This window comes from Eubalaena glacialis, chromosome 1 (assembly GCF_028564815.1).
Source record: "Eubalaena glacialis isolate mEubGla1 chromosome 1, mEubGla1.1.hap2.+ XY, whole genome shotgun sequence".
Taxonomy (NCBI): domain Eukaryota; kingdom Metazoa; phylum Chordata; class Mammalia; order Artiodactyla; family Balaenidae; genus Eubalaena; species Eubalaena glacialis.
The window spans coordinates 231,396,692-231,414,749 of NC_083716.1; the positions used below are offsets into that span (position 1 = coordinate 231,396,692).

At 38.9% G+C, this 18,058-nt stretch overlaps 1 protein-coding gene, 1 non-coding gene and 1 pseudogene across 2 annotated transcripts in view; 2 read left to right on the plus strand and 1 right to left on the minus strand.

Moving 5' to 3' along the window:
* The window catches only part of FBXO36 (F-box protein 36), a 101,086-nt gene that overhangs the window by 40,311 nt on the left and 42,717 nt on the right, over positions 1-18,058 (plus strand). The window contains exon 2 of the mRNA XM_061188179.1: positions 17,411-17,519. Coding sequence (XP_061044162.1) covers positions 17,411-17,519 — 109 coding nt within the window. The remainder of the gene's footprint in view (positions 1-17,410; positions 17,520-18,058) is intronic.
* TRNAD-AUC (transfer RNA aspartic acid (anticodon AUC)) lies at positions 6,627-6,698 on the minus strand. Its single transcript has one exon. It is a non-coding gene; the product is annotated as a tRNA-Asp (tRNA).
* LOC133083305 (T-complex protein 1 subunit alpha-like) lies at positions 10,337-13,234 on the plus strand (annotated as a pseudogene).

Below are 18,058 nucleotides of genomic sequence, written 5' to 3' on the forward strand. Positions count from 1 at the left end.
CTGTTGAAAGGCCCCATCCCCAAATATAGTCACAGTGGGGGTTAGGAGTTCAACATAGGAATTTGGGGCAGAACACAGTTCAATCCATAACAGATGCTGAGGAATTTTCAACAAAGTACATCCAATTTTGATATATTTAATAATTAGGAAATATTTAAATCCCAGAAATAAAAATGTTTTATTGGGTTTTTTTTTGTTTTTTGACTAGCAGATAGGCACTGAAAAGGGCATAGATGCAAGTATTTGGTAGCTGGTGTTCATTTTACAAACAAGAAGAAAGAAAACCAAGGGAAGAGGGAAACATGTGGAGAGAAACAGAAAGAAGACACAGAAATAAAACTATGAAATGACCCCTTACCAAATGGTAGGGCTGTACCTGAGGATGCATTTGAAGAGAACAGTACCAGGGAACAAAAGGAAATATAACTAGCTCCCACTGGAGAGAAAGGAGAGAGAGAGAGAGAAACTGTATTTCTTTCTTTTCATTTTTTTTTTTTTTTGGCTGCATGGCATGCAGGACATTAGTTCCCCGACCAGGGATTGAACCCGTGCCCCTGCAGTGGAAGTGCGGAGTCTTTCTGATGGCAAATGTTTATCTAATCAAGAGAGAAACTGTCAGCTTCTTGGTCAGTTGGGTCTGATGTCCCCTCCTTCCCTGCCAGGGAATTTGGCACATGTAGAGCAGAGCTACTTCTAACTAGACCCTGAGAAACTTGGGGGTGATTTTTTTTTAAAAAATATTTTATTTATTTATTTACTTGGTTGTGCCGGGTCTTAGTTGCAGCAAGCAGGCTCCTTAGTTGTGGCTTGCCAGCTCCTTAGTTGCGGCATGCATGTGGGATCTAGTTCCCTGACCAGAGGTGGAACCCAGGCCCCTTGAATTGGGAGTGCGGGATGTTAAACCCTACGCCACCAGGAAAGTTCCTGGGGGAGATTTTTAAAATAAGTTTTTTACCAGTAGATTACTATTTTGTACCAAAAGCAAAACCATAGACACCTTCCAATTGTAAATAGTAATTTTATAAAGAAGCAGCTTACAGGCTTAGGGTCAGGTACATCTCTAAATTCACCCTGTGAAGTGGAGCCATAGACACCGGGGCCTTCCTACCTGCTTAGTCACTTTTCCTGCCCATATCCAGGAAGGTTTTGGCGAGAGGGTTCCAGATTGTATTATTTTTTCCAGGCATTGTTCCAGAATGCCTGGAAAAAATAATATTGTACTAATGCAAAAAAAAAAAAAAAAAAGAAAGAAAAAGAAAAAAAGAAAGAAAAGGCTCCACTTGCATCTGTGTTCAGAGCTTTTTTTTTCTTGGTTTGATCTTATTGTTTGTAGAGTACTCTGAATGTCTTTGAGATTTCTAACACACCCATCTGGCAGACACACTTAGTATTTTGGGGTCAGGCCTCTGCAAAGTGTGTGTTAGAAGTGACTGGCGTGGCCTTGACTCACACTGCCTTCCTGCACTTGGGAATGGTCCCACCATCTCCAGACTTAGAAAATTGTGGGTTTCATCAAGTTTTTTAACTGGAGCTGCAAGAGCGGATCTGTGCATCTTCTAAACCTAGGGAGCTACATCTGTATTCTTGGCCTGTCATGTAAACAAATTCTAGTAATAATTCGATAGGTAAGAAAAATTAAAACGTATCTGGTACTCTACTAAGCACATGTACACATATCAGTTCATGTTAATCCTCCCAGAAGATATGAACAAGAGCAGGCAAACAGAGATTATGAGCCCCGCCAAGGCTACCTGCTAGTAAGCCCTCACCTGGAATGTTCCTCTGGGTCCAAAGCACCTGCTCTGATGCGCTTGAAGCCCCATTTGTGCCTTCACCTGTAGGAACTCAGTGACATCCATCCACTTTGGTATGATGTCTGTGTTTTTTGCTCTCATTACTTATATGGCTCTTTTCCCCCCTGAATCAAAAGTACTCATGTTGGATATGTATTGGAAAAAATATTTATGTTCAGTATGTATAGTTTTCTTATTTATTCTCTTTCCTTTATGCAAAATATTGTACAAGTTTTGCTTTCAGAAAATCTGCCTAGTAAGAGATTGTGTCTGAGGTGTAAACAGCCAAGTCATGATGCATGGTAAGGAGAAAATGAGAGTAATCGTGAATTCTGTAGGACCTCCAATATGATTTATTGTAATAGAATGTTTTTAAATAAAGAATACTGCTTAAAGTTACATTTCTGGATCTCATGACCTAGGAGAGGAAGCAAATCTAATAGCTACCGCCTCTGTAGTGAATTTTCAAGTCAAAATAATAGCTTCTGATCAGTCACCTCTAGAATTTTGATTCCAAGATTTCAGCCAGAGAATAAGGATGGTACTAAAGCATGCATAATAAGTCTTAGTGTGGTGCTATCCCTCATTCCTGTGCCACTTTAGAAAATAAAAATGGTATTATTATTATTTATTGTTTTTAAAGTAATACTTTTCCCATAAAATCTTGTAGTATTACTTTTTGCATTTATCATAATAGTCCATCTAGATTTTATTTTTGAATGTAGTTGGAGGTAGAAGTTTAAATTTATTTCTTTTAAGTAGATGCCTTATCATATCAACACTATTTATTAATAATTCATCCTTTTCTTCTCAAGTTGAAATAATACCTTTACCATACATTAGTTTCCCATTTACATCTGACGCTACTTCTGAACTTTATTCTATTCTACCAATATATTTGTTTATTATATACAAATACCATACTATTTATTTATAATTGCCTTATATTACATTCTAATATATTGCAAGATATTATTCTTTCTTCCCAAGATTTTCTCAGCAATTTTCACGTATTTATTTTATCATATGAATTTTACAAAATTTTGTCCTCTTACCAAAATAGGAAAGTGAATTCTGATTGGTGTTGCATTAGGTTTATATATTAATTTGGGAAAGGGTGAGTTTCTTTTTTTAGAAATTGAAATTTCCAATCTTAGAATATGAAATGTCACTCAGTTTGTTCAGGTATTGGCATTAGGACCATCAGTAAAATTGAATAGCACTTTTTTATTAGGTTCTGTAACCTTTATGTTTGTTATTTTTAGGTATTTTAGTGTTTTAAATTATTGTGTGTGGGGTACATTTTTTCCCATATCCATTTCTAACTGCTTATATTATAAATATTATATATAAATTATTTATTTTAAATAAAGCTATTTTATGTATAATTTCATATATCCAATCTCCCTATTAAATTTTCATGAATTCTATTCAATAGTAGATTTTTAGCTGTCATATCTATTAAAACACCTTCTCTTCCTTCCAGTTATTTTCTTATTTTATTGTATTAGCTAGAAAACCAGAAGTACTGTTGAATAAAAGTGGCCTTGTTCCTGATTTATATGTCAAGGCTTCAGTATTTTACCATTCAATGTGGTGTTTACCAGGTGTATGGGTTTGTATATATGTGAGTGTGTGTGTGTAAATATATTTTATATTTAAGTAGTTTCGTTCTATCACTATTTTACTTAGGATTTTTTTTTTTTACTTAGGATTTATATTAGGAATGGCTACTGAATTTTGTCAGCATTTTGGGACTTTGATTAATCTAATCCTAGGATATTTTCTCCTTGATTTATTGATGCAGTGAATTATATTGATATTAAATATTAGGAATGTAGTTTAGGAAAATATATGAGTAACCTTCAGGTGTGGGAGGCCTTCTTAACATAGGAAGCACAAAAGTCATAAGGGAAAAGATTTCAAGATTTAAGTTTAGAAAAAAATGTTGGGAACTTCCCTGGTGGTCCAGTGGTTAAGACTCCGTGCTTCCATTGCAGGGGGCACGGGTTCAATCCCTGGTTGGGGAACTAAGATCCCGCTTGCCGCATGGTGCAGCCAAAAAAGAAAAAGAAAAAAACGTTACATTTCTGAAATGGTGCATACAGCATAAACAATGTCAGTTGACACCCTTATCAAACAAAGAATTATAACCACTACTTAGGATAAAAAGACCTTTTATGAATTGATAAGAAAAAGATAAGCCATAAGGGAAAATAAAAACAACATGATACGATCAGGCAATTCATTAATTCAACAATTATTATTTTTTTTTAGCTCCTACTATATTACTGACACTCTTCTAGATCCTGAGATAATAGCAATGAGCAAAACGATCAAAGACTCCCAGCCTCCTGGACCTACTGTTCTAGCGGGGGGATTCACCTCAGAATATGTTCTGGAGGTCCCTCCCCGGCAGCACATGGAGATCTTCCTCATTCTTTTTTAGGACAGAGAATGACAAGTACATACTCCTTTGTATGGTTGTGTGAAAAGTTAATTCAACCAGTCTCCTGCTGCCACACTCAGGTTGCTTCTAATCTTTTTAGCTTTTGCAAATAATACCTCAATGGAGAACCTCATTTATTATTAGATCATGCTAAATTTCCCTCCCTAGCTGTTGTACCATAATCATCAGATTCCTGTTTCTCCACAGCCTTGCTAACAGTGTGTTTTCAGTCTTTAGGATTTTGTCAGTCTGGGTAGATGAGAAACAGAAAACACATACGTTGGTGTGATTTTAATACGCTTTTTATTATTCTGAGTGAAATTGAGCATCTTTTCATGTTTATGGACCATGTGAATATTTTTCCTGTGAACTTGGTTTTCCTGTCTTTTGCTCACTTTTAAAATTAATTTGTTGGTTGTTTCTCTATTTCTACAAACTCTTTAGGGAGATTAACCCTTTGTTGTGATATTAACTGTGAATGTTTTTCCCAGTTTGTCATTTTTCTTTTGTCTTTGCTGTATTTTTTTAAAAAAATCAGGCTTCTTGCTATGCTTTTAGTACAGTGAAAATTACCCTTTTTAGGTTCCATAAATTTGATAAATGTATAACCACCACCGTAATAAAGATATAAAATATTTTCACCAACCCCAAAAGTTTTCTCATGTCCGTTTGCAGTGAGTCTCCTTTCCCACCTCCATCCCCTGGTACCACTGACCTGATTTCTGTTTTGCCTTTTTCAACATGCCCTAAATGGAATCATACAGTGTATCTGGTTCTTTTTTATATCTGGCTTCTTTCACTTAGCATAATGCTTTTGAGATTCAACCATATTTTTGCATGTATGAGCAGTTCCACTTATTGCTGTGTAATATTTTTTCATTTGGATGTATTTATCTATTTACCAGTTGATGGATATTTTGGTTGTTTCCAATTTGGAGGTACAGTGTATTATGAACAAAGCTGCTTTAAACATTTCCATACAGGTCTTTGGAGACTTTGCCGTACAGAAGTTTTTTATATTTATATAATCAAATGTATAAATCTTCTCTTTTCTGGCTTTTGGATTTTGAGACATAGTTAGAAAGATAATAAGAGGATTCACTATTTTTTTTTCCTTCTAGTACTCGTATGGTCTCATTTTTTTTACATGCAGATCTTTGATCTATTTGTAATTTATCCTGATGTGAGGCATAAATCAATTTTCTTTTTCTAACTGGCCACCCAATAGTCCCCAAATTCCTATATCAATCTTTTAAATCTGATTTAAGAAAATCTATTTTACAATTATTTGTAATTACTTGTAGTTTATTAGAAATATTTTAAGTTTATTACAATTATTTGTGTTTATCACAAATATTCAATTAAAGTTAGAAGTTAAAAACCTATTTTTCTTTAAACCCTCAAATACAACTTACAAATCTAGGAAATTCAATTGTAAATCAAGTAATTTTGTATTAAAATTAAAAACACTCATTTTCATTGTTCTTCGATTAATGTTTAATTAGCTTATACATTTAACAAATTGTAATCCCTTAAACATTTCAGCACAGTTTACAAACTTAATCAAATTACCTTAAAAATTATAAATTAAAGCCACAAAACTCTTAAATCTAATAAATTAAATTCTCTTAAATTTAAATAACACTGACAAACATGATTAAATCCTCTTAAGCATTTCAATCTATCTCATGAATTTAATATATTTGGTTTTCTCAAGTACTTCTGAAATCTAAAGAGACATAATTACAAATCTAACAAAATCAAACCACATGTTTATAAAACTGTAGAGAAACTTTAAAATGTAGATGATCAAACTCTTTTAAACGTTTAAACATCTTAAAATCATTATAAATTTAATAGATATTCGTAAGTTTAAACGTTGACTACCAACTTAATCATTTGCATTAGCCTATGTATTTAAATTAAAATGACAAATATAGTATGTCAGATTCTTGACAGCATTTTAAACATCTTAAGGATACACAAAGTGCAGCTTCTAGTTCTAGGACTATTGTATATCTTCCCTCCCTCTGGCAATGCCGCTAAAACAATAATTATAGGGTTTTTCTAAAGCATAAACCCACAAAGACAAAGAGAATGGGAAAGGCAACAAAGGCAACAATTTTGCATGCTGAAAAGCAGATGACTTACTGGTAGCTGATTTAACAGCCCTGAAAAAGCTGAATTCTAAGCTAGTGGTAGGGAAGTCAGGAAGTAATCAGATTTGTGCCCCAGAACCTCAGAGCAGGGCGGCTCAGGAATGGGCGGAAATAGGTTCTTTTTGAATGCTAGAGTAGAAAAGGACCTTCGAACAAGAAGGATGTTTGACATCCTGTTTGTGTGTGTGTGTTTGTGTATGTGTGTGTGTTAGGGGGGGATCCTATTTCCCTGACCAGGGATCGAACCTGGGCCCCAGCAATGATAGCGCCGAGTCCTAACCACTGGACCACCAGGGAATTCCCAACAGCCTGTTTAAAATGTGGTTAGAACCACCTTCACCTTCATCCCCTACTCTCCTTTGCACAACTAGCAAGAGCTTTGCCTCACCACCCAGGAGAAGACCGGAAGTTTGGTCTCTGGAGGGGTAAACTAGGGATACAATGGACTCAGGACCCCAGGCCACTGGGGACAGAGGAACTCAGGGCTGAATATGGCAAGGGATTAAGTGAAAATCCACATACTGAACTGGGAGACTCACTCTGACTTGCCAGTGGCTCACAGAAAGCTGTGGGCAGCCAGGTTTATACCCTTCAGGAAGAAAGCTGGAAGATTCTTCACCAGGCTGAAAAGAGATCTCAAGATGTTAATAGTCAGGAGCCTCCAACCAAAGAGCTTCAGCAGATCACCCTACGGTGAGGTCCTCCTCTGGACAAGCCCTGCTCAAATGCCCAGATCTTCCAGTCAGCTTCCTAGCACCCTACTCCTGAATACACATGAACGGTGATGAGTTATCAGGCTTTTGAGGAAAGCCAAAACAAATTAACAATAACAACAACATACAGGAAATGTAACTTGGGAAAAAACAAAGACAATGAACAAAGGCAGAACAAAATACTCATCAGTAATATCCTCAGAAGGATAAGAAAGTTATTGTATCCATGAAACAAGGACAGTAAGCAATAAAAAAGAAACACTCAGAAAACTAAAAAGAGCTTTTAGAAAATAAAAATATATAGGAAAAGATGAAAAACTGCATAGAAGGGTTGGAGGATAAAATTGAGAATATCTCCTAGAAAAAAAGAATCAAAAGTAAGTGATGGGCAATAGGGAAAAAAACATAATAAAAGAACTAGACCAGGATGTCCAATACCTGGAAAAAAGAAATTCCAGAAAAAAGTATACAAGAAAATGTCCTAGACGTGAAGTATTCCCAGATTAAAAGCTCTCACCAAGTACCCTGCAAAATAAATGAAAAAATGAGATACCATGCCAGGTATCTCAAGCAAAGTCCATTGAGGAGAGAGAAACCATACTTATTTTACCAGAGGCAATTTATTATTAAGGATTGTTAACTAATAGAAGATGGTTAACAACTTAAAGGGTAAAAGAGGGCAAAAACTTGTACACAAATGTTTATAGAACCTTTATTCATAGTAGCCAGAAACTGGAGCTAAGCATGAAAGCAGTAGTTTGGAAGAAAATCCAAAAGTTGTGGGAGAGCACAGTTTGAATCCAGGATGAAAATGGGAGGGAGTAAGGGTGAATCTGAGATGTTTACAGCTTTCCCAAAGTGGAAATCAAAAGGAAGCTAGCTCTAAGTCACTGCAGAGCCAGCTTAAGAGCCCAGCACTTCACTGCTGTTATCACCATGCTCTCGATGCCACAGAGATAATGTTCTGAGTAAAACATTAAAGACTCAGATGTTGAATATGGGGAAGTTTTAGGAATACCTTCATCTATTTATTCTACTTATATTTTCCATTTTTAGGTATATACAAGGCTAATGTAAATTTATTATATTAAAATTAATGTAATACATATATTATGTTAATATAATTTATAAAACTAATGAAGTACAGTTGACCCTTGAACAACAAGGCGGGGGCAGCCACTGACCCTCCATGCAGTTATAAATCCTTGTATAACTTCATCGTCTACCCTCCTATTGAAAGTTTTGCATGTTGCAGGAAGGGGGACCCCTTCCAGCGGCTGAGAGTGGGCTCTTGTCTAATACTCGCAAATGAATTGTCCGAGGAAACACATGTGCTGACAAAACAAGAGACTTTATTGGAAAGGGGCACCCGGGCGAAGAGCAGCAGGGTAAGGGAACCCAGGAGAACCGCTCTGCCATGTGGCTTGCAGTCTCAGGTTTTATGGTGATGGGGTTAGTTTCTGGGTTGTCTGTGGTCAATCATTCTGACTCAGGGTCCTTCCTGGTGGCTCATGCATCGCTCAGCCAAGATGTATTCCATTGAGAAGGATTCTGGGAGGTTGATAGGATATATGGACTGGCGTCTCCTCTCTCCTTTTGACCTTTCCCGAATTCTTCCAGTTGGTGGTAGCTTGTTAGTTCCATGTTCCTTACCAGGATCTCCTGTTGTAAGATAACTCATGCCAGTGGTTACTATCCTGCCTGTCCAGGGTAAGCAGTTTTGGTCAGTGGTTCCCCTAATACATCCGTGGATTCAACCAAACGCAGGTCATGTAGTCCTGTAGTATGTATTTAGTGAAAAAAAACTGCGTAGGACTTCCCTGGTGGTGCAGTGGTTAAGAAAGAATCCGCCTGCCAATGCAGGGGACACAGGTTCGAGGCCTGGTCCAGGAAGATCCCACATGCCGTGGAGCAACTAAGCCCGTGTGCCACAACTACCGAAGCGCATGCACCTAGAGCCTGTGCTCCGCAACAAGAGAAGCCCGTGCGCCACAACAAAGAGCAGCCCCTGCTCGCCACAACTAGAAGAAAGCCCGCGCAGCAACGAAGACCCAACGCGGCCAAAAATAAATAAATAAATAAAATAAAATAAATAAGACTCTACCTCCAAATACAGTCATTAAAATAAAACAAAAACAAAAAACAAAAACCTGCCTATATGTGGACCTGTGCAGTGCAAACCTGTGTTAACCGAGGGTCCACTGTAATATAATTGCTAAAAATAACATAATAAAATACATGTCTAGTGAAGAATAAAAGAGCTCTTTCAATAACTATAAAACAAGTGATAGAAACCCATTGTGTTTCAGTTTCCTTAACAGTGTTATTTCTTTCTATATAATAAATACTGCTATGACATTCAATGGATGGTGTATTAAATCTGATGGAACATGGCATTATTTCACATAAAAACAGGTTTAAAGGAAAAGAGGTTCCCAAGACAGGGACAGTGCTCTGGCTCCTTCTCTCCACAATCTATTGGTTCTGTCTCCTCCAGGAAACATTCTTGTCACCTCAGGCTGGCTCCCCTCATAGTCACAAAATGGCTGCTGCTTCTCCAGTGATCACATCCAAACACAACAGCCAGTGCCCAAAAAGGGGCTGTGTTTCTCCTGTGAATGAAAAATGTTGCCTGCCATATCAGTAAACAAAGGATGTTGCAGCCATCAAGCCACTACAGCCATCCTGGATGGTGAGCCCTGAGGAAGCTCAGGATGGAGACCAATGGGCTGCCCACTGCCAAGCCCTCAGCTCCTGCAGCCACCCCCAGCGGTGCGCCCTGAGGGGACTCAGGATGGGAAAGAAACAGGATACTGGCCCTAGATCGCTAAAGGAAAGATTTCAATGAGCCCAGATTCTTGCATCTTCCCAGACAGAAAAGTGCTAAATTCATTAACTTGACATATCTGGTTTTCTTTAATTAACAGTAATCTTTTGATGTTCCGACTACCTGCTTTGTCACAAAACTCCTATATATCCTGTCTGAGAAGCTTTCTCCCGGGCTTGAAGTCCTCAGAAAGTCTGCCAAATAAAACATAATTCTCAACTTTTAGGTTGTGCATTTTTTTTTCAGTCAACACTCCTTATAAGTGATAAAATCTTTCCCAGAAGCGCCTGCAGATTTCTCCTGCTGTCTCATTGGCCAAAATTTTGTCACATGCCCATGCCCATACCAATCATTGGCAGGGGGAACAAACCTACAAGGAATGGCTTAGACCCATCATGTCCCACCCCCTGGAGCTAGAGGTGAGGCCCATGCACTGAGCACAAGCAATGCAGAGGAGAGAGGCTATGGGAAAAATCAGGGTTCATGTGGGAAGAGCAGGTGGGCAAATGAATGCCGGGGAGCAACCAACAATGTCTGCCACCGATTCCTAATCACACCCACTGTGTTAGAGGTGCATTAATTCGACTCTCCGAGGACAGCTTCATTTCTGAGTTCTTAAAGGAAGAAACATTTCAGTGTAGTCAGTTTTCCCTTATTAAAAACTTCCATTTATTCCATTTTCATTTCAGCCTCAGACTCATCTTTCCCATATTTAATAATGATGCTTTTATTCCTAATGTATAAAAATTGCTACTATTCCAGAGGAAAATTTTCAATAGCTGAAAATCTAAGTTTTGCTGTGTTTAGACCAATTGAGCCAAACATAGACACATAGGGGAACAAATGTTTGAAGTTGCAAATTTGGACCAAAAGCATATCATAATTGTTTATAGTTTAAATATGCAGTGAACTAAAATAATCTTCATAATTCATTTAAAATACATCTTTCTACATTTTAGAATGCCAGTGCTTTGTGAGCTTTTGAGTAATATCGAAAGGTAAAATTACAGTTTGCCCTTGCAATTCTTGCTTCTCCATTTCTCAGTAGAATGTTCAGATAACAAAATCCTTCTTCATCAAATAAAATATCTAATTTCATAAACTCTCTCTGACACAATCTCAACCCCACTCTGTAAAATCCCCAAATTATATATGATTTCCAAAACAGGGAGAAATTTGATCTGATAGAATAACAACAGTCTGCAGGAGAAAGCAGAAACAGTCGTGTGCTAAATTACAATCGTATTTCCTGGACAGATGCTTAGAAAGGGTCAGAATGTCCCATTTAGTATGCGGTATCTGGCAAGTCACCCTAATCCTTCATGAGCAACTTTGTTTATTGACTGGATAGATGGTTGACTATTTAATTATGCTGTTGAGAAAATACTTACTGCAAAGAATGTGCAATTCTTAATGATTACTGATGATTAGAAAAGTCAAATACCAAGTCAGAGTGAAAAGCTGAAATAAAGATCCTTGAAGAATACAACTAAGAAAGCAGAACTTGATGAAGTATGTGTTTGTTTTTGTTTTCTTTTTGACCATGCGGCATCTTAGTTCCCCGACCAGGGATGGAACCCGTGCCCCCTGCAGTGGAAGCGCGGAGTCTTAACCATTGGACCGCCACAGAAGTCCCAATGAAGTATGGTTGAATATTGTTAGATGGTTGATGAGAACAAAGACAAGGTTCTGATCTGTAGGTATTTGGGGGCTGAGTGTGTTATAAGTATGAAGGGATGACCAGCAAGGGAACAAGAGGGAAAGAGGGAAGGAAAGAGGCAAGGACCGTCCTCTACGGAGCTCACGGGCTGGCATCATGTGCCTGGCATCGTGCTGGGCACTTTGGATTTATCCCAGGTCATCCCTCCAAATTCAGTGAAGTGGGCATCGTGGTTGTTTCCATTTTGGAGATGAAGAAACTGAGGTCACAAGAGATTAAGACATTTGCCCAAAAGAGACGTTCCTGGTGGTCCAGTGGTAAAGAATCCGCCTTCCAATGCAGGGGACGTAGGTTCGATCCCTGGTGGGGGATCTAAGATCCCACATGCCGCATGGCAACTAAGCCCACGCACCACAACTAGAGAGCCCGTGCTGCAAACTACAGAGCCCATGCGCTCTGGAGCCCGTGCACCACAACTAGAGAGAGAAAAACCCGCATGCCACAACTAGAGAGAAGCCCGCACGCCGCAACAAAGAGCCCGTGCCGCAGCGAAAGATCCCACATGCCTCAACAAAGACCTGACGCAGCCAAAAATAATAAATAAATAAATATTTTTTAAAAAGACATTTGCCCCAGGTAAATGACAGAGACCAGGGTTTAAACCCAGACCCTTCTAACACCAGAGTCTCTGCTTTTGTCCCAGCAGCAGGATTTTTCAAGTGTAGTGATGGGAGTAGCACATTCTCTGAACCTGGGGGACCGGGGTGGGGTATATATTGTCCAAATGTACTCAAATGCTGAGATGCCCACTGGGCCCACCTTTTCCCAGTGCCTCCTGAGCTCCTCTCCTGGTGGGAAAAGGACTTAAGCTTTAGGGACCTTCACTGGGTGAATGACAAACACCTCGTCGTCTTGCCATAATAATTCGTGCAGAAGAGACGTCGGGATCAATGAGGAATCTCAGACCTCTCTTTTAAAAGTAGCTCAATTTTCATTTGGAAGGTGAAGAAACTTTTGAAGCTTCAATGTTGGTACAGGAGAGAATTTGTGATGATGAACTGATCTTGATTAAAAACACTAAGGCTCATACCTCTGCGTCAGTCATCTTACGTGGGGCAAATGATTTCATGTGTGGCGAGATGGAGCGCTCTTTACCTGATGCTCTTTGTGTGGTGAGAGTTTTGGAGTCAAAATCTCTGGTTCCGGGTAGGGGTGTTATAGAAGCAGCCCTTTCCGTATACCTTGAAAACTACGCAACCAGCATGGGCTCCCGGGAACAGCTTGCTATTGCCGAGTTTGCAAGATCTCTTCTTGTTATTCCTAATACTCTGGCAGTTAATGCTGCCCAAGACTCCACAGATCTGGTTGCAAAATTAAGAGCTTTTCATAATGAGACTCAGAACGCAAAAATCTAAAATGGATTGGTCTTGACTTGGTCAACGGTAAACCCTGAGACAACAAACAAGCAGGGGTGTATGAACCAACCATAGACAAAGTTAAGAGTTTGAAATTTGCAACTGAAGCTGCAATTACCATTCTTCGAATTGATCTTATTAAATTACACCCAGAAGGCAAAGATGATAAGCATGGAGATTATGAAGCTGCTGTTCACTCTGGAGCCCTTGATGACTGATCTGATTTCTTTTATTTATAACAATGTTAGATGCAATTTTCTTGTACCTCGAGTATTACACGTTAAAGTGCAACAAGCTGTCAAAAAATAAATAAATAAAAGTAGCTCAATTTTCAAATTTATTAAAACGATTCACTGGAAATATCTGAGAAAACATGCTAAATTTAAATTAAAATTTTAAAGAATTCTCACGGGTCACATGATTTCTATTAAGATACCAAATGATGGTGTGTGTCCTATAATGAGACTGGCCGCCTGCCCTTCTGGAGAGGGTATGAGGCAATGAAAGAGAACTAGACTCTTTCTAGGTCGGCCTCTGCCTGGGAGAGGAGCTGGGACAAGTTATTTCACTGTCTGCCGTCGACTTCTTCATCCATGAAAAGACGGTCAGTCACACACTGCTCACAGGTGATTGGGAGCCTGATGAAACCCATGTTCCAGCCAGATCTAAACAGTCGCAAAACCCCTGGGAAGCTCCTCTGTGGCTTTTCTTGCAGGCAGGATTGTTCATTAACAAAACATTCGCAGCTGATAAGATGTTCAAAACAGTATTTACAGATTTTAAGGTTTTCAAAATAGAGATAAATATATAACAATAAATTTCTATGCACTTTGACTTAAAATAAGCTAATACCATGAGAGTTAGTACCCAACTCACAAATATTTGGGGGCTACACTTTAGCTTCCTTCAAGCTGTATCTGTGATGTGAAATAATTGCATTTATTTATTGCCAAGCTAATATGCTCCTTCCCTCTGCACATATATTTTCCTTTAAATATTTGGAGCAGGGGTGTATACACTTCTGAGCCTTTTAACAAATGATCATTAACATTGATCTATGTTATTAATCATTTCTTCACAAATTGTTTTATTGGCCACAGAGTATTCCATCATCTAAATGGGCCATGATTATTTAACTAGTCCTAACTATTGGACCCTTAGGTCAGCACTGATTTTTCATTATTATAATTAACCTATGACAAACATTCTTATATAAAAAATGTTGTACATGTCTCTGATAAATTCCTTAGGAGTAGAATATCTGGGTCAAAGGGCATGGATGACTTTAAGGTTTTTGGTAGATATTGCCAAGCCAATTTACACTCTTCTCCATGAGTATTAAGGGGCTCCCTTTTTTTTTTTTTTTTTTGTCCTCACCAATATTGGGTTTTGTCACTTAAAAAAAATCTTTAAAATTTGAGAGACAGTAAGTGTTAGAAAATATCTAATATCTTTTTCTGTTTTAATAAGTACAGTATATAGAACATAATAGAGTCTTGACCAGGCTCAGTTGTGGTTCTGAGGAGCAGATTTCTGTGTACTGTCTGTAGAGGTGGTCTGATGAGTTGTAGTATGCAGGTTGTATGTAAAGAAAGCTTCGTGACTCAGAACAAACCCTGTGTTTGAGAATTAGAAGTGAGAAGGCTTGGGATTCTGGTTTTAGCCAGCTGTGTTTCCTTAGGCAATTGTTATATCCTTAGGCATTTACCTTAAATACCTCAGAGGAGCCAGTAGTATGCTTGTCTGTGTGTGCAAGGTAATTTGAGTCTGTGCCCTGAGGAGTCTCCCTCTAGAGGCCATTACAGCAAGCACTTCGAATATTGCCTTCTAAATCAGTACCAGAGGGCTAATTAATTAGCAGAAGAAATGTCAGAAATAATTTTTAATTGGTGAAATGGATGATGTGCAAGGTATGAAGCTGACAAGTAAGATTGTACAAGTGTCTCTGCCTTTTTTTTGAACAATGTAAGAAGTAAGCTCCATAACCAAATGTTTCTGGGTTACGCCCTGTCTAGAACTCCATGCATTCCAAAATCTTCCACTTAACCCACGATTTAGTTGCTTGATCTAGCTAGAGGGGTAGCTGATTAGGTCATTATAATTTAGGTGCACTTGTCCCAGAGAGAAACTTTCCTGAGAAGGTTCCTGTAGGGTGCCAGAGTGGATGGGAGGGGGCACCCCACTGAGCTTCCAGAAACATGTTTTGGACTCCCGTGGTGTCTGTCTGTCTTATGTCAGAATTTAATTGTAACATAACATCTGGTAGTGTGGTTGTAGGGAGGGACACCTATCACTTCTGACTTAACCTGTTTGAAATATTTTCCTCACATGAGTCACAGGAAATGGACTAAATTATTTCTGACTTCCCAAGTAGTTCTAAAAGTTCTAGATTATGTGTATAAAGAATGTAACATTAGATTCAGATGACCTGGCATCTTCATCGAATAGCAAGGGAATATTATTTATAATATTTAATGTTAATTAATTAATTAATTAATTTTTGGCTGCGTTGGGTCTTCGTTGCTGTAAGCAGGCTTTCTCTAGTTGCGGTGAGCACGGGCTACTCTTCGTTGCAGTGCATGGGCTTCTCACTGCAGTGGCTTCTCTTGTTGCAGAGCATGGGGTCTAGGTGAGCGGGCTTCAGTAGCTGTGGCATGCAGGCTCAGTAGTTGTGGCGCATGGGCTTAGTTGCTCCACGGCATGTGGGATCTTCCCAGACCAGAGCTTGAACCTGTGTCCCCTGCATTGGCAGGCGGATTCTTAACCACTGCACCCCCAGGGAAGCCCTTAATATTAATTTTAATAATACTTAATAGAAAGAAATGAAAAGGAAAATTGAAGTGCAGAGAGATTAAATAAATGAGCCAAGTCTGTCTTTGCTCCAAAGTTCATGCTCGTTCTCCTGTAATACCTGATACCCTTTGGTTATAGATCGAATTGTGTTCCCCCCTTAAAGTCTTATGTTGAAACCCTAACCCTTAATGTAACTGTATTTGTACATAGGGCCTTTCAAGAACTAATTAAGGTTAAATGAGGTCATAAGGGTGGGGCCCTAATCCAATATGACCAGTGTCCTTATAAGAAGAAGAAGAGACACCAGGGATGCACATACACAGAGGAAAGACCACATGAGGACACAGTGAGAAGGTGGCATCTGCAACCAAGGAGGGAGGCCTCAGGAGACACCAAACTTGCCAACACCTTGATCTGGGACTTGCAGCCTCCAGAACTGTGAGGGAATAAACTTCTGTTGTTCAAGCCACCCAGTCTGTGATTTTTTTTATGGCAGCCCTAGTAGACTGATACACCCTTAACTCTATGGAGATGGGGCAGAAAGATACTAAAGAGGATGATTTTGGTGAGCCTCATGCTGAGAAAAAACAAAAGTGCAGGCTAAGGGATTTTCTGAAAGGAATCAGCGACCACAATATTCTGAGATTATGGAGTTTTGTAACCTACGTGTGTATATATTTTCCCTCAGCTCCCAAGGAGGCTCCCAAGGCAGTAGCCCAAGGAGGTGCACCCAGGACCTGTGAGGACCACGGGGAGTGTTGGGTGGCTGGGGATGGGGGAGAGGAAACTAAATAAAGGGAGGCCTCTTAGCAAGTTTCACCTACTTAACAATTTTGCCTTGGGTAGAGCTGAACTAATTTTAACCTTACATGGTAATGCCAGTGAGGGAAGAAACCAGAACTAGGAAGCCAACCAGTTTCTCAGCACTGTCTGTCTCCTTACCCATCTTTTCCCTGGGAGCCCTACTGCAGGAAGAGTTTGGTTGACACTGCTATGAAATCAACATAGAAACTAAGTGCAGTCCATAACCATGGAAATGAGGTTTGCTTCTGATAAACCAAAATGCTCATAAAAGTCAAATGCACTGTCAGCAGATCCATTACCAAGAAGTGTCCTGGGTAATGACACTCTGATGCATCAATCAAGGCATGATGGTGCTTTTCCTGGCTCTATCCAAGTACCTATCTCTCTCCACGAGAAAAGTATCCACTCCTCGTGTCTGCTCTGTAGACAGGGAAGGGAGGAGGAGAGCTAAGCAATTACTTTGGAAATGGCTCCCAAAGGTAAAGAATCTCTGTTCTCAGGAACAGCTAGCCATTTGGCTCTGGGTGATTTACCACCAATTGACTTGATAGATTTTTAAGATTCCTTCCAGCACTTTGGTTTTGTGCCCCTAATCTCTAAGGAAAATGTTCACTGATGCACAGACCTCACTTCTAATTTGATGTGATGCTAGTTCGTGAACTTACACCTGCTGTTGGACACACAGCCTTATGTGCCTTCCATGATGGTGATTTTTTTTTAAAACCCCAGACCTAAACGCAGCTGTTGGTATTGAAATCAGTTTTAATTCATCTCGCTTTCTATCTGTTCAATTACAGGTAATCTTTAGATGGTGGAAGATCTCTCTGAGGAGTGAGTATAGATCAACAAAACCTGGAGAAACAAAAGAAACTCATGAAGACTTCCTAGGGAACTCACATCTTCAGGGTAAGGAAGGGAACATATTATGTATACTTGCTGCTGTTAAGTTCTCTTTAGTTAGTGACAGATTTTGTCAGTGAAGTATCCAGTATCTCATCATTTGAAATGATATGTAATTATGTACTTAATTGGATATAACAGATATGATAGAACATTGGGATCTTAAAAGGCAGAATATCGTTAACATATCCTGAAATTTCTTTTGGGAAAAAATCTTTAAGCATTTAAGTTTCCAGGTTAACGTGTAGATTTCATTAATAATCTTAAATCATGTAGTAAATATAATTTTTAACCTAATATTTAATTAAAACGGGCTTCCTTTAGTTAAAAATAAGTTAAAAGATTATTCAATGATGGCTGTAAAGCAATTACACTCCAATAAAGATGTTAAAAAAAAAGATTATTCAAAAACATAATCAAATTATGAGACTTCCCTGGTGGTGCAGTGGTTAAGAATCCACCTGCCAAAGCCCGGGACATGGGTTTGAGCCCTGATCTGGGAAGATCCCACATGCCGTGGAGCGACTTAGCCCGTGCACCACAAC